This window comes from Lepidochelys kempii, chromosome 6, assembly GCF_965140285.1.
Source record: "Lepidochelys kempii isolate rLepKem1 chromosome 6, rLepKem1.hap1, whole genome shotgun sequence".
Taxonomy (NCBI): domain Eukaryota; kingdom Metazoa; phylum Chordata; order Testudines; family Cheloniidae; genus Lepidochelys; species Lepidochelys kempii.
In genome coordinates this window covers 45,937,595-45,951,358 of record NC_136385.1, presented here as the reverse complement: position 1 = coordinate 45,951,358, position 13,764 = coordinate 45,937,595, and the positions used below count along the sequence as shown (strand labels likewise).

Here is a 13,764-nt window from a genome sequence, read left to right as displayed (position 1 = left end):
TATTACTGGCTCTTTCACTGGCCTGCTGCATGAGCTTGGGCAAGTCATTTCAAGTGTCTATGATTCAGTTTCCCCATCTGTAAAATGGGGGTACCTCTTTATATAAAGCACCTTGAGATTGCAGATGAAAAGTGCTATATTAAGAGCCCAGCAGTATTATTATGCTTCTGGCTTAAAACCAGCACAGGATTTGCTGTCAGTGGGAGTTGTGCAGGCAGAGTGAGTACAGGGTATGCAGCAGAGACCCACAATGCAGGCTGAAGAGAACTTTTTCCTTTAATTTAACAAAACTGTGCAAAGTGTTTGCAGTAAAATTCATACACATGAAACACATCCAGTGTCCAGAAATTGACACTTAGCTGAGGCTGGCTGAGACATTCCAGAAGTAAATCAAATGAACCTAGGCCTAGTTAGGAAGAGATTCACTTGACCTGAAAAAGAAAAGGAGTACTTGTGGCACCTTAGAGACTACCCAATTTATTTGAGCATAAGCTTTCGTGAGCTACAGCTCACTTCATTGGATGCATCTGAAACCTGTCACTTGAACTTGAAACTCAAAGTGTTCTGCTGTATCAAAGAGAAAGAAAATGCTTGTCTGCCCCCTTTTGAAATGAAACCAGTATGTTAAGCTCAGCTCTGTTCAGTACTCGCATGCACTGTGAATCATTTTCCTCTCTTGTTTATTGAATTGCTACTGAAGCATGTTTATAGTTATCATACGTCCTTAAACATTTCTATTTAGAATGGATACTTTTCATTCCTTTATTCCTCATTCTCCGGTCATATTCTAACCCCACATATCATTTTGGTGATTCTTTTTTCCAGCACCTCTTTAATAATGTGTTGATTAGCTCATTTGCAGTATTTCAGGAGTGTTCTTACCAAAGGACATTTTTCTTTATGTTACAGATATCGAGACTACAGAGCGCCGCCCTGGAGTTCAGCTCCTTATGAGTTCACCTTGCAGTTCTGGCATGTCCTAGCTGCGCGGCTGGCTTTCATTATAGTATTTGAGGTTAGTCATGGATTAGGAGAGAAATGATACTACTTTTGCTGTTCCACCTGTGTAAAGATCTAAATCAGATATCCTACAATGGGCCCAAAAACAAAGCACTGGTTAGTATCATAAACTAGGTGATTACACCTGATGCTTTATGGAGAGATAACGACGAGCCAGATATATTAGAAAATGCCAGTGCTGGTCAACTGCCTCATGCTGGGAAACTGTGTTGAGAAAGTTTGCACAAATTCTACAGACTGTTTCTAGAGCCTCATTTCCTCTGTCCAAACTCATTTGGCATGTAGATGTCAGTCAAATCTTCTTGAAGCTATAGAAAAAGAAGGAATGAGTCTTGAATGTGCATTAAGCTCAGATAATTGGAACGTAGGTTTGTTTTAGGAAGTTTGTTCCTGTTATACTGCATTGCTTATATGAAGGGTTGCTTTAGAAACATCTTGCATTACATTTTTTTTATTTACATCATGAGTCAAATCCTGGTCCCACTTTTGCCATTGACTTCTGTGGCACCAGAATTTGGCCCCAAACAGAACACTTAAGCATCTTTGAACAAATTATTTCTGTTCTCATTTTCAGCACCTTGTTTTTGGAATAAAGTCTTTCATTGCCTACCTGATCCCAGACATGCCCAAAGACTTGTGTGACAGAATGAGAAGAGAGAAGTACTTAGTCCAGGAAATGATGTATGAGGCTGAACTAGAGCACTTGCAGAGAGAGCGGAAAAAGAATGGGAAACAGTATCACCATGAATGGCCTTAGTTGATACCATATAGCAGCAAAAACCTTCCATAAAAATTGACGAGTGCAGGTCTCAAATGAAGGTAGATCTGACAATGAGGAGCAGTGTGCATATATGCTGCTGTTGGGAAAATATATTTGCAGGCTTTGCTGGGTACTGAAAAATACATGCTTCCAATGAAGAAAATGAAGAGCCATATCTGTCACTGGTCTATGGTCAATACCAGGAGTTGCTATCAGTTCATTAGAAAATGCAATGAGGGGTTGAGCACTTGGACGCGTCAGTAAAGCAAGTTGCAATGGACTTTCATCCTATTCATCAAGTCAGCAACAGCATAATGAAAATAAATACATTGCCTGTAAAACTTTCATATTAAGGGCATGACTAAAAAGCAAGTTATATATCATCTGCTACTTCTGAAGCTTTTGATTGCTCAATTAAAGTAGTAATGCCTATGAAAAAAAAAGTGTGATTAATTGTTGCCTTTGTGGCCATAAATTGATGTTAATGATCCTTGAAGCTTACTGTTCGTCAGGTTTGTTCTAGTCTCTTGATGAGATTGTGGATGTGGTCCTGATCTAAAATGGGGACACAAGGCTGTTCGATATATACTATGCAGTTCAAGGTTTGCACATCACTTCTCATCCATCTATCTTTATAGATAAAGCCAAAAAATTCTAAATTCAAAGAAAGATCAGTTCCATTGAAAGAATACGTCGGTGCATTGCTCATGTCGCAGCTATATTTGAAAAGAAATGTGACTATTTGAATTGTCTTGCCATTTTTATATACCAAAAGGCCATCTCCACATACTTCCAGACTAAACGAAGAATCATTTCCATGCTAAATGTAGCACGCAGATGAATAACTGTGTCAATATTATTTTGTTTGATCTACCTAGACAGTGATTCTATGACTTCATAAAACTTTGACTTGAAATGTTATATTGCAGTGCAAATAATTTACTCGTGTATTTATATAGTTAACTTTGCAGTATGCAAGCTACTGTCATTTATGCAGATATATATCAAATATAAATTATAACATCATGACTTGCTTGTTCAGGGAAAGAGAAGCGGAGCGTTGTATAACAGCGCTCCGTCTATTCCAGTAATGTGCATTCCTTATCTTGCGCTACATACATCAAAGCATGGGGGGAAATATGTATATTACTGTTAGGATTAGATTTTTTTCTGCTTTTATGCCTTCTTGGGATAATATTTTTTCAAAATCAGCAGAAAAAGTAAATGTTCTCATAGAGAATTGAACTTCACTTTTCACATCCATACAGGATACTGCAATGTCTGTTCTGGTTAGAGTCATGAAAATTGTCTTCATTTTTAATATTTCATAATATGGGAGAAATGAAGTACTAAACTAAAACAAGTGTACAGGATTCACTTATGGAAAAGGGGGAAACTAAAATCGTCCTGCTTCTCATTTGTACAGTTTTTTTAAAATGGTTCTTATTTCTATCAGATGAAAAGAATTAAAAGAAAAAAATCAGAGATAATTCGCTTCAGTTTTAGGACTCATGTTAGGATGCAACAAAGCACAGTAACTATAGCAAAGATAAATTCTAATGTCAATCTTAAGGATAAAGCTGCAGTGAAGTCACTCATGGGCTGCAGACAGTGAGAGGAGTTGAAGTTTTCCTTCCCAGTATACCTTATTTAGGTAACAAGCATAATTCCAATGTTTACTTGCACAAATCTAGAATGCATTTTGTTTTATTATTTCAATGCCAATGAAAGAAGAAATATTTTTCATATGAACGTTATGTTAATGTACCTTTCTGTGGGTCTGATCCAAAGCCCATTAAAGTAAATGGAAAGACTTCTGCTATCTTCATTGGGCCCTACATCTGACCCTTATTGAGGTTTATTGGATTGTCTATTAATGAGAAAATCCAGCTTTTTATGACCCTACAAGAAAACTGCCTAGGTTTCCACAATTTGGCACCAATGGGGATCTAATCAAAGCTTATTAGCCAAAAATTCCACAGTGCTAGCTCTGTAGAATTGAGACTTTCCCATGCTTCTATTCAAGAGGAAGGGTTTCCATTCTACTCTGTTGACACTGTATTCTCAGTGTCACATGAGTCTTAATAAGAAATTCTTAATGTGCTTCTGTTTTGTGCTTAAGACTCTGTATTGTCTGGTTTAATGTATTAACTCTCCAGCTTTATAGCATCCTAGTTTAATTTTATCCATTAACTAGCATAGGGTCACAAATGATATGTCTTTTAATGTTTTAACAACATGCCTTGACTGGATCAAGGCAGAAGGACTGGTATAAATTTAGCCAAAAATTAGGAAGAATGATTAATATTTCTACATGGTTTTTGTTTTTTTTTGCCTGATGATATTTTCACATATCAATATATAGCTGGAAGAATTCCAGTTGGGCATTAAAAATAAAGAAATACAGAAAGGAAATGTTTTTTTGTAATAAAGTATGGTCTTGGATTTGGAGATGTACAGAAGTCTTCTATAACGACTTTCAGTGTTGAAATATAAAAGTACGTTAGATAGGAATATATAAATTTGACATTGTTCAGTTAATTTAAAGTGCTGGGAAAGCACAAGAACTTCTGAAGAAATATTGTGTGTTTTTGTTCCTTTGTTTGTATAGTGTATCAACAATGTCTAAAGGCATTGCTTCTGTATCGGAATTTGTTTTAGCTGAGAACCTTTCTGCTAGATTTCATTTAGTGTGGTGTTTGCATAACATGCAAATTATCTGACAAAGGTATAAGGTACACTCTGTCCTCAGGAATTATGTATTATGTGAATGCTGATTACCTATATTTTCATATTCTAGATATTTGTCTTTCCAAATAAGTGACCAGTATAAATGACTTGTACATGCGAGCTGCATTTATGAATTCTCCAAAGCTGAAGAGTTTCAAAACATAGCATCTGTGCAAAAATACTTTAGATCATTCCTGATCTAGTTTATAATACATTTGTTCTATGCATGCACCTTAAGAGAGACCACATGAGACCACATACAGCTTTTTAAATACTGTATTACAGATCCCAGTTACTAGTTCAAAATGTCTTAACTATTCCTATCTGAACTCAGCGTCTTGATACAATCAAAAAGGAATCTTCATTCTAGAAATTAAAAAAATCCATCAATTTAGCATTCATATTTTTCATCAGCTTATATTTTAAATTTGTGCCTAACATGTGAGATCAGAAATCTGGTGGTTGAGAAAAGAAAAACAATTATTCAAAGAATCCTGTTGCATCAGCCTCACTAGTATTTACTTTCTGCCACTGAATGTGAATGGATCAATATGTAGATTAACAGCTCAGTATTCATACTTGGGCCCTGACTGGAATTTCTAAAGTCTAAGTTTGGACTCTTAGTACAACAGTACTGTGTTAATGTACACTAGGGAACTTTTAGTGCATGCCATTAGTGTCTTCATGGGGCAATTAGTGTGCAACCATGGCATGCTTTGGAATTCACACCCCTCTAGTGCTCATGGCTGTGCCATGTAAATAAGCTTCTGATTGGCACTTAGAATGTAAGTGCCCACCAAAGGATAATAGACACACTGCTGGATTTGGGCATCCTTTTAAGGTGTTTTAAAGGTGAAAACTAGTCCCTAACATGTAATTTTTTTCCCTAGTACTCTCCTCACACGACTCTTACATAAAGGTATTGTAGAGAAATTTGAGAATACCTTTTAAAGCTGATCGCAAAAACAACAAGCCTAAAGTTTCCATGCAGATAATAGACCATAATTGTTTTTCTTTAGAAATATGTTCTTTCACTTTTACACAATAAAAGTGGAATATTTTCACAATAATAAGCACATCAAGTGAACTGTTACTGTGAATTGTACACGTGCAGGAGCAGTGGTTCTCAAACTATGTTATATGGACCACCAAGGATACATAGGGCCCAAGCAGTGTGGGTTTCAAAAGGTAGACCCATAAAAGGATCCCTCCTATGAAATATTCTACAAAAATTTAAAAAGAGCTTGGGAATCACAGCTTTAGAGTAGGCATTGATTTTGCTATTTGCATTTTGTAATATTTGTTTCTATGGGTTAGCTCATCGTAAATAAAAAACCAAAATAATTTAAGATCTACAAGTAGTCTGCTTTGAGGGATTTTCTTACTGTGACTTACTCTCTTGTAAATTGCAAAAGCTAGCACTTACTCAGAGAATTTGTGGGGTGACTAAAACCATTGTCATTTACCTGTGATTGCTTTTGCGTTTTTATGGACTTAGTTCATCTGCTGGATTGTGCCATGATATGGTCAGTCCACATCCATTAACATAGGCATGTTAACAAGACTTATTTCCTTTTTTGTTTCATTTGAAATCCCCCTTCTTCATTACTATGATATAGATAACTGCATTTTAGCATAAATTCTCACTCAAATAAGTGTAAACAAACTCTCTTTAACATTTAGTGGGCAACAGGTTTATAAAAAAATTCATTTTACTTAAGTAACTTCATATGAAAAGAAAAAAAGTTATAGAAAGATAAAACTAAATAAACTTTCATATGGGAGGTGTGATATAAAGATGGAAATAATTGAGAAGTGCAAAGTAGTTTAGGGGTAAGTTCACTTAACATTCCTAATAAAAGCAATCTTCTATCCAACAGGAAATTTTTCCTGTTTCGTAATTTTCACAAAAGACTGAGGATGATCACTCAGGACAAATGTATGGAAATTGAACATGCAGCCATGTTTGTGTTTTTACATAATATTGCAGCTGAGACTAAAACTCACAGGCAATTTGGTATGTAGACAGACCATTATACAGTGAAAAATCAAAGAAATTATTAAGCTGCCACAGCACACCCACGTATAGTATATACTATACGAATACAGCTAAAGGGTAATTTTTCAAAGGCTCTTAAGTCTCTTATGAACATACGCCCCATTGAAATTCACTTATAGTGTTATCCAACCTCTTTACCTCCTCCCATACTGTATCCATATTGGTAAAAATATATATATTTTACAGTGGTAGAATGTAACAATCCAACATTGTAAAAATCCACTAATGAGCAGATGCAGTATGGTCCTGATCCAATGCCTATTAAAGTCAATGTAAAGACTCCCATTGACTCCACTTGGCTTTGGATCAGGCCCTATATTGGTTGTAATAAAAAATAAGAGGTTTCAGAGTAGCAGCCGTGTTAGTCTGTATCCGCAAAAAGAAAAGGAGTACTTATGGCACCTTAGAGACTAACCAATTTATTTGAGCATAAGCTTTCGTGAGCTACAGCTCACTTCATCGGGTGGTTGCAGTTAAGTTGCTGTAGTAGCTTTCATGCTTCATTTCCTTTTCTTTGGGGGTTTAGGCTTAATTTAAAGGTAACTGGATGGCCGAGGGGATGGGTGATGAGACACAGTCTTTCATTTTTAGATCACAATTAGATCCTATCCAGGTGGATTAACTGATACCGTCTCAGTGACTTACATGGCCTGAGTCCTGTTTCCAATGAACAACTGTCTACATCACAAAAACTCCACCAGAACTGACACACTTGTTGGCATTCTCAGTATCAAGGCCAAAGTTAGTGAATGTGCACAGATACTGAGCTGTTGGATGCGTCTTCCAGGTCAGAGTGCACTTTGCCAGAGCAGGGTGGGGAAGCACGCACTGCTGCTGCATCTGCAGCTTCGTTTTCCAGAACTGTCCGTCCAGCACCTTTCAAAATCAGGACATTCCCACATACATTCTCAAAATACTGAAATCTCAAGATCCTGTGTCCTTCTCTCTTGTATAATGTTAACATATATAACTTGACTTAACTGAGATCATTTTGAAACCATCAGCACTGGGCTTGTATTGATAGTTTTGGCCTCATCTTTACACTGTAATGTCATATGCTGCCACCTTGTTTTGGCATGGTTTAGCCTCACCATGACAGCACAACTTCATTATGATAGTACAGCTAGGGAGTGCCTAGAAATCACTTTGCTCTTCCCTATAGATGTAAATTTTTAATGCAGCATGGTGAGTTAGCCATGAAATGTTAATTATTCTTATAGCTGAATATCTGTGCACTGCATTAAAAAATGTACCCTTTAACATCTCCATTGGCTTGCACTAACTTTTTTGCCATAGCCTTTGTATTGTAATATATTCTGCATAGGCTTGCATTGATATTGCTAGGAATTTGTGATTAGGATGCTGATAGTTGAGAAATTAGCATTAAACCCAATGCATTTTAATCACTGGGAATATGGCAGTTGCTCTTCCCACCCCACACTACCCCCAAAAAGAATAAAACAAAAGAATCTGATCATCTTTTTATTTTGTGTTCCATTTAGATGTCTTGGAATCTTGTATTTGTACAGTCTGCCAAATTGTTTATTCTAATTTCTATATAGGTTAGTAATTCGTATCACTAAAATTTCAATTGTTTGAAAAGAATTGTGTGTAAAAATGTTACGAAATAAAGTTAAATCATTTTTACTCTAATAATAGTCCTGGCTGACTTGCAATATGATCATAGGAGATTTCTAAATACGTTTGTGTATATTTGAAATTTATGTAATATTTAAATACAACTTGGTTTCTAAGTAAAGAATTAGGAAAAAAACTTCCTCTATTTTTTCTATTTACAAGTCCAAACTTTGTAAGTAATATTTAAAATGAGATTGCAATACTTACCAGAAAATATTTGAGAAGAATTGACTTTCAAGTACTACATGCTAAAAGTCTCTGTGGCCTGTTAATTGTTGATTTCTTTTGTGTTTAAGATTACTTTTTGTGACCCTATGAATAGCCTGAAACTTTAAGAATTCAGACAGGAAAAAACAGTTGTATGTTGTACAAAGGAGAGGGCTTTTTTTCCCCTGGAAAGTGATTGATCTGATTAACTGTTGTAAGACACTTTTGGCATAAATTTGTCCTTCAGATGCTATTTATCAAGGTTTACATGTACAAATTCAACTACTTATTGTATCATACACATTTGAATATTGCATTTTTCAGTAATAAACTTGGATATCTTTAAAGCAGACTTGGAACTTCTTTATTACAAACATTGAAAGTTTTAGTAAAACACACAGACACTCTTTATACTAATGTATTGCTGGTAAACTATGTCCTCTATAAAGTTGTAGTTTACCCCAACTCAAGGAGTCAGTGACAACGCCCCACAACGTATATACACCATGTTAATGAGAGCCACCACGCTGTTGTGAATTTATTCTATATGAATCGGTGAATTGGAAATGCTATCTTAATTTTGGTGGGTGCACCCACTTCAATGCAGTATCAAGTCACTGGGCTGATGAGCCCATTAGGGATGCAATGAAAGATAATCCCAAGAATGTCTGACTAAGAGCTACTGGATATTTGTTTAAAATTATTAACCATGATCACCATCCAGAACCCTTCTCAACCAGGTAAAAATGAAACTTTAATAGAAAAAGTGGTGATAGGGCTGAAGTCTTGATTCATCACTTTCTGCACCTCCCTTCCTCCAGCCCACCATGTGAATGTAAGATTTTCCTCTTGTTACGAATTACACCTTGTAGGACACGCACACAACTGCTGCGAATTATACCTGATAGGACACGCACACCAGTGCTGCGAATTATACCTGATAGGACACACACAGTTCGAATCTAGGCTGAGGCACAGAAACAAAGTCCACAACTGCAGAGTTCCCAAAAGACACTAAGTTTATTACGCTCGAGCGTGGTGCCCCCCTGCTAGCCAGGAGGGGACCCTGAATGCAGATTATACAAAGGTTATATACCTTTTAGCAAAGCATGTTGCCCTCGTGCATCGGAAACCTTAGCCAATAAACAAACCCTTGTCTTATCTACCACCTATCCCTGCTTGGTGCATTCCTCGTGCCATACCAGTATGTTAATTACACAGCATGGTCCTAAAGCTATGCATCAGTAACTTTTATTATCAGAATGGGAGGCCTCACATCAAGGCCAAGAGACAGGGAGTTAGAGACTGACAAAAACCAGATACTGGGAGTCAAGGCAGGCTGGAGACAAGGAGGAGCATTTTCACAGGGATTCAATATCTAAGGATTACTCCTCCTGGTGTATGATGTGCTGGCATTTAAACAATGGTGGGCCCCAAACCAAAATGGAGTCACATGTGCTAACTTTTCCTTAACACTCTATACTAATCTCTTCGGGCCAAATCTTGGTCACAACAAAGTCTGTAGCAAAACTTCTACTGAATTGAATCCATATGTTTAGACAAATGCAAGTTCAGGAAAACACTTAAATATGTGCACGTATATAGTCCCATTGACTCATAGACTCATAAACTTTAAGGTCAGATGGGACCATCATGATCATCTAGCCTGACCTGAACATTTCAGGCCACAGAACCTCACCCACCCATTCCTGTAATAGACCCTAACCTCTGGTTGAGTTATTGGAGTCCTCAGATCATGATTTAAAGACTTCAAGTTACAGAGAATCCACCATTTACACTAGTTTAAACCTGCAAGTGAGCAGTGCCCCATGCTGCAGAGGAAGTCACATGCTCAAAGAAAAGCATGTTTTTAAGTGTTTCATTGAATCAGGGGCAGAGTATTCTGCATCTTGCCCCAGCAAGCCCCACAGCACTGAAACGTGTGCTTAAGTCTTCCTAAAGTAAATGGATATTTTAAGGTGTCCGTAATGGACTCCTCACCATCCTCCTTCCCCGACCATGGATGCTGCATTAACCCATGAGTAGAAGCACTGGAGAATGCACCCAACATTGGAGTCTCTGAACTCGTCCATCCATCAGCCCGTGCTGTGAAATAGGACTCTATGCCAGATAGGGGAGTGTACCCCTTGGAGGTCCCCCAAACTTTCTCCCAATCTGTGAAGATAAACTCAATCAATTCTGCTGCTCAGGACCCACCCAGCTGTGGAGGAGGGGTCAGAATTAGCTTCTAAGTAGCTTATCCCTATTTTTCCCATTTATTTTATCTCTACTTTTCTCCATGCTTCAGCAGCTGCTCTTCTTTGATACTCAGTGCTGCAGCAGAGAAAGCTAACATTATAGTCTATGATTGTAATGCGGTTGTACTCTAGCTAGCCGTGATTCATGTTGCATCTTTTCTGTTGCCTCAATCTCATTTTCATGCTCCTGTACTGAGTCCTGGGTCCTTAGTCTTGCAGAGTTTTCCTCTCTCCCCGGATCTCTCCCATAGACTTCCCTTCAGTATGGCACATTCTTAGCCCTTTATTATTTAAATATTTGCAAATTAATTAAGATACAGTACAAATGTTATACTGCAATAGAAGAGCAGCTCTAAAACCTGAAGGAACCAGCCTGAAACTTTTAAAGTCCACCAAAAGGGAGGCACAATCAAAAGTACCCCTGCACCCCATGCTCCGGAACATTCTTCGCCTTTGTTCAAGCAGGTAGGTTATGGCACGTGTAGCTTGGATTGATAGCTGGGGATTTGTAAATGTGCTTCATGTAAATTGCATATGCAAGTGCTAGTTTGCATGCACTAACTCAGGGTTTGCACATGCACTTAATGTTAGTACACTGAGGGGCTGGGGGGGGGGTTACTTGTTCTGAAAAATTGGCCACAAATGCTAAAGAGTCAGTTTTGAATCGGATGGATGGCAACCTGAGGTTACAATTGAAAAGAGGCTATGTTTTTGTTATCATGTTGGTATTTCTTTGGGGTTGCAATTTTTAAAAAACTCTCAAAAATACATTTCTTTGTCCTTTGGGAGGAGTGGGTAACTATATATGAAAGCAGCAGATTCACAGCCTACAGAGAAAGTGTCAAATAAGCTTAGAACAATAAGGCTGTGAGATCAAATTAGGAAGCAAGGGGGAAAAGAGAAAATGGAAGTGAAGAAGGAATGTGGGGCCAGATTTTCAAAACAGTGCTGCACTCAGCAACTCTCATTTAGCCACCTCAGTAAGTGGCAGGCTGTTCCCAAGAGCTCAGCTCCCATTTGGTATCTAAGTAGTGTGGCCAGATTTTCAAAAGTGTTCAGGTGCAAGAAACCGAACTCTTTGAAAATCTGGTCCTCATACCTCCCCTTTGTCCAGTCAGAAGTCAGGTATAAGGCCAGGAAGGGAGCACTAGAAAATTATACTAGTCAGAACTACATTTCATTAGCTGTGTGAGTGACTGTCTGACAGGCAGTAAAGGGACTAGTCCATCCTGTCCAAAGATTTTCAAGCATCTGTGTCTCTGGCCTTCCCTTGTTGTATTTTCTCAGCTCCAGAGTTAGCAGGAGGAAGTCTGAATTGATTTGGAATGATCAATGGCTCAGAGATGAGAAGGTAATTCTACCCAACCTTGACCTGAATATTAATTAAATTGAAACAGTAGAACTTTGGAAGTCTAATTCTGTAATACCACATGCCTGGAAATGCGATGGCAAGATTAGAAAATGCACAAGCAATTGACTGGGCTTCTTCACACTTTAGATCTTGCTAAATGTTTGACTACATGACAAAATCACCACACAGCTAGGCACAACCAGCAACTTTGATTTGAAACAGAACCAAGGGCTGGGATAGCTGACTAAAACAAAGTACTTTGGCAATTTTATGTGAAGAAGTTTGTCACAGCCTCTGACTCTAACCAGTACAGTTGCCCAGCATTTTGCACATTTAAAATAATACTAACAGGAAGCATCTATGTTGTTTATGACAATTAAATTAGGAAGTTATTACGGTTGCACATTATACTGTGCCTGGTTTTAAAAATTGGTGAAAACTAGTTTATTGACAAATGGGGGTGGGGGAGGGGAGGACTGTATACTCCATTGGTATACAGAATTTGAGAAGACTCTTAGCATAATAGGAAATCGCAATGAGTAAATTTCTAAAGATCTTGAGAAATTATAAAATTGGCTCTTGTTGCCTCACAGTGCAGCCATCGCTTTACAACAATTGACCATGTGGTACGAGGTGCTATACCACATGGAACCACTGGCCCTCTAGCCTAATATCCTGCTTCTACCAGTGCATGAAATAATACACAATGTACCACCAGGCTGCACTGTACTATTTATGGTGGGGTGTTAAGAGCAATTTCCTTCCTTACCCTTGCAAGGAATTAGTTTACACCCTGAAGAATAACAGTTATTAGTGGCTTAGTTTACACTCCTATTGGTCATAAATTTGTCAGCTATTTTAATAAAACTTCCACATGCAGTCATTGCCTTGCTAACCACCTGGGGAAGGATTTTCCATAGAAGTAGAAAGAGAGTGTCAGGTGAAGGGGGAGAAAGGGACCTGCACGCCGGGAGGAGAGAAGTCTGGCAACAGCAAGCAGAGCTGAGCCACTAAAAGGACCACAAAAGAAATAATGAAGTGAATTTACCCATGACTCAGAATGTCAGTCCCAACCGTATGTCAGTCCTTAGCCAAACTGATCCCTAGTCAAGCATATGGACCCATTCCTGGGGAGAACTAGCAAACATTTATTTTTCCTAATGAAGGCCTTATCAATACTGCAGAAATGTGTCATGCTAACTGCCGCTCGGTTCCCTGACACACCTGCAATACACCTCATGTCCACATATAGAGTTACTCCCAACAATGCACAGCTGTTCATAGTGCCATTTGGATTAGATTGGCTTCTAACCACCATATGGTTCTCTGCTGTGCCGAATTCCAATAATGCAGTGTCATTATGGATGGGTAACGCTGGAATAATAGTCCCTATGGTGCAAATAATTCCCCCAGTACTAGCCCATAGTGCACAGGTCAATGATTAGCTGGTCTGTCTGGCCTATTTTCTGAACTCCACTGCACAGCGGTCATGGTTTCTAGAAGCTACTTATCTGAGCACATGCCACTGCGCACACTGTGTGCTGTTTCCCCAGAAATCAATTTCTTTGGCTAGCATGTCTTCGCAGTAGCATTCTTATGACTGTGCTGCCAGCTGATCTGAAGCGGATATGTGGGCACTGATGGCCACCTGGATAGATGAGGCAAGTCAGGCACAGTTGAACTCAGGCATTGAGAATACGTGAATGTATGGCTGGGCGTCCGAGCGACTAGCTGAGATTGG

At 38.3% G+C, this 13,764-nt stretch overlaps 1 protein-coding gene across 7 annotated transcripts in view; it reads left to right on the top strand.

Annotated features, from left to right (window-relative positions):
- Positions 1-8,761, top strand: part of ANO3 (anoctamin 3) — a 390,571-nt gene extending 381,810 nt beyond the window's left edge. For all 7 annotated transcript variants that reach the window (XM_078853244.1, XM_073347804.2, XM_078853245.1 and 4 more), the window contains 2 exons: positions 910-1,015; positions 1,595-8,761. In XM_078853244.1, the coding sequence (XP_078709370.1) occupies positions 910-1,015; positions 1,595-1,777 (289 nt within the window). In that variant the 3' untranslated portion in view covers positions 1,778-8,761. The remainder of the gene's footprint in view (positions 1-909; positions 1,016-1,594) is intronic.
- The last annotated feature ends 5,003 nt before the right edge of the window (positions 8,762-13,764 follow it).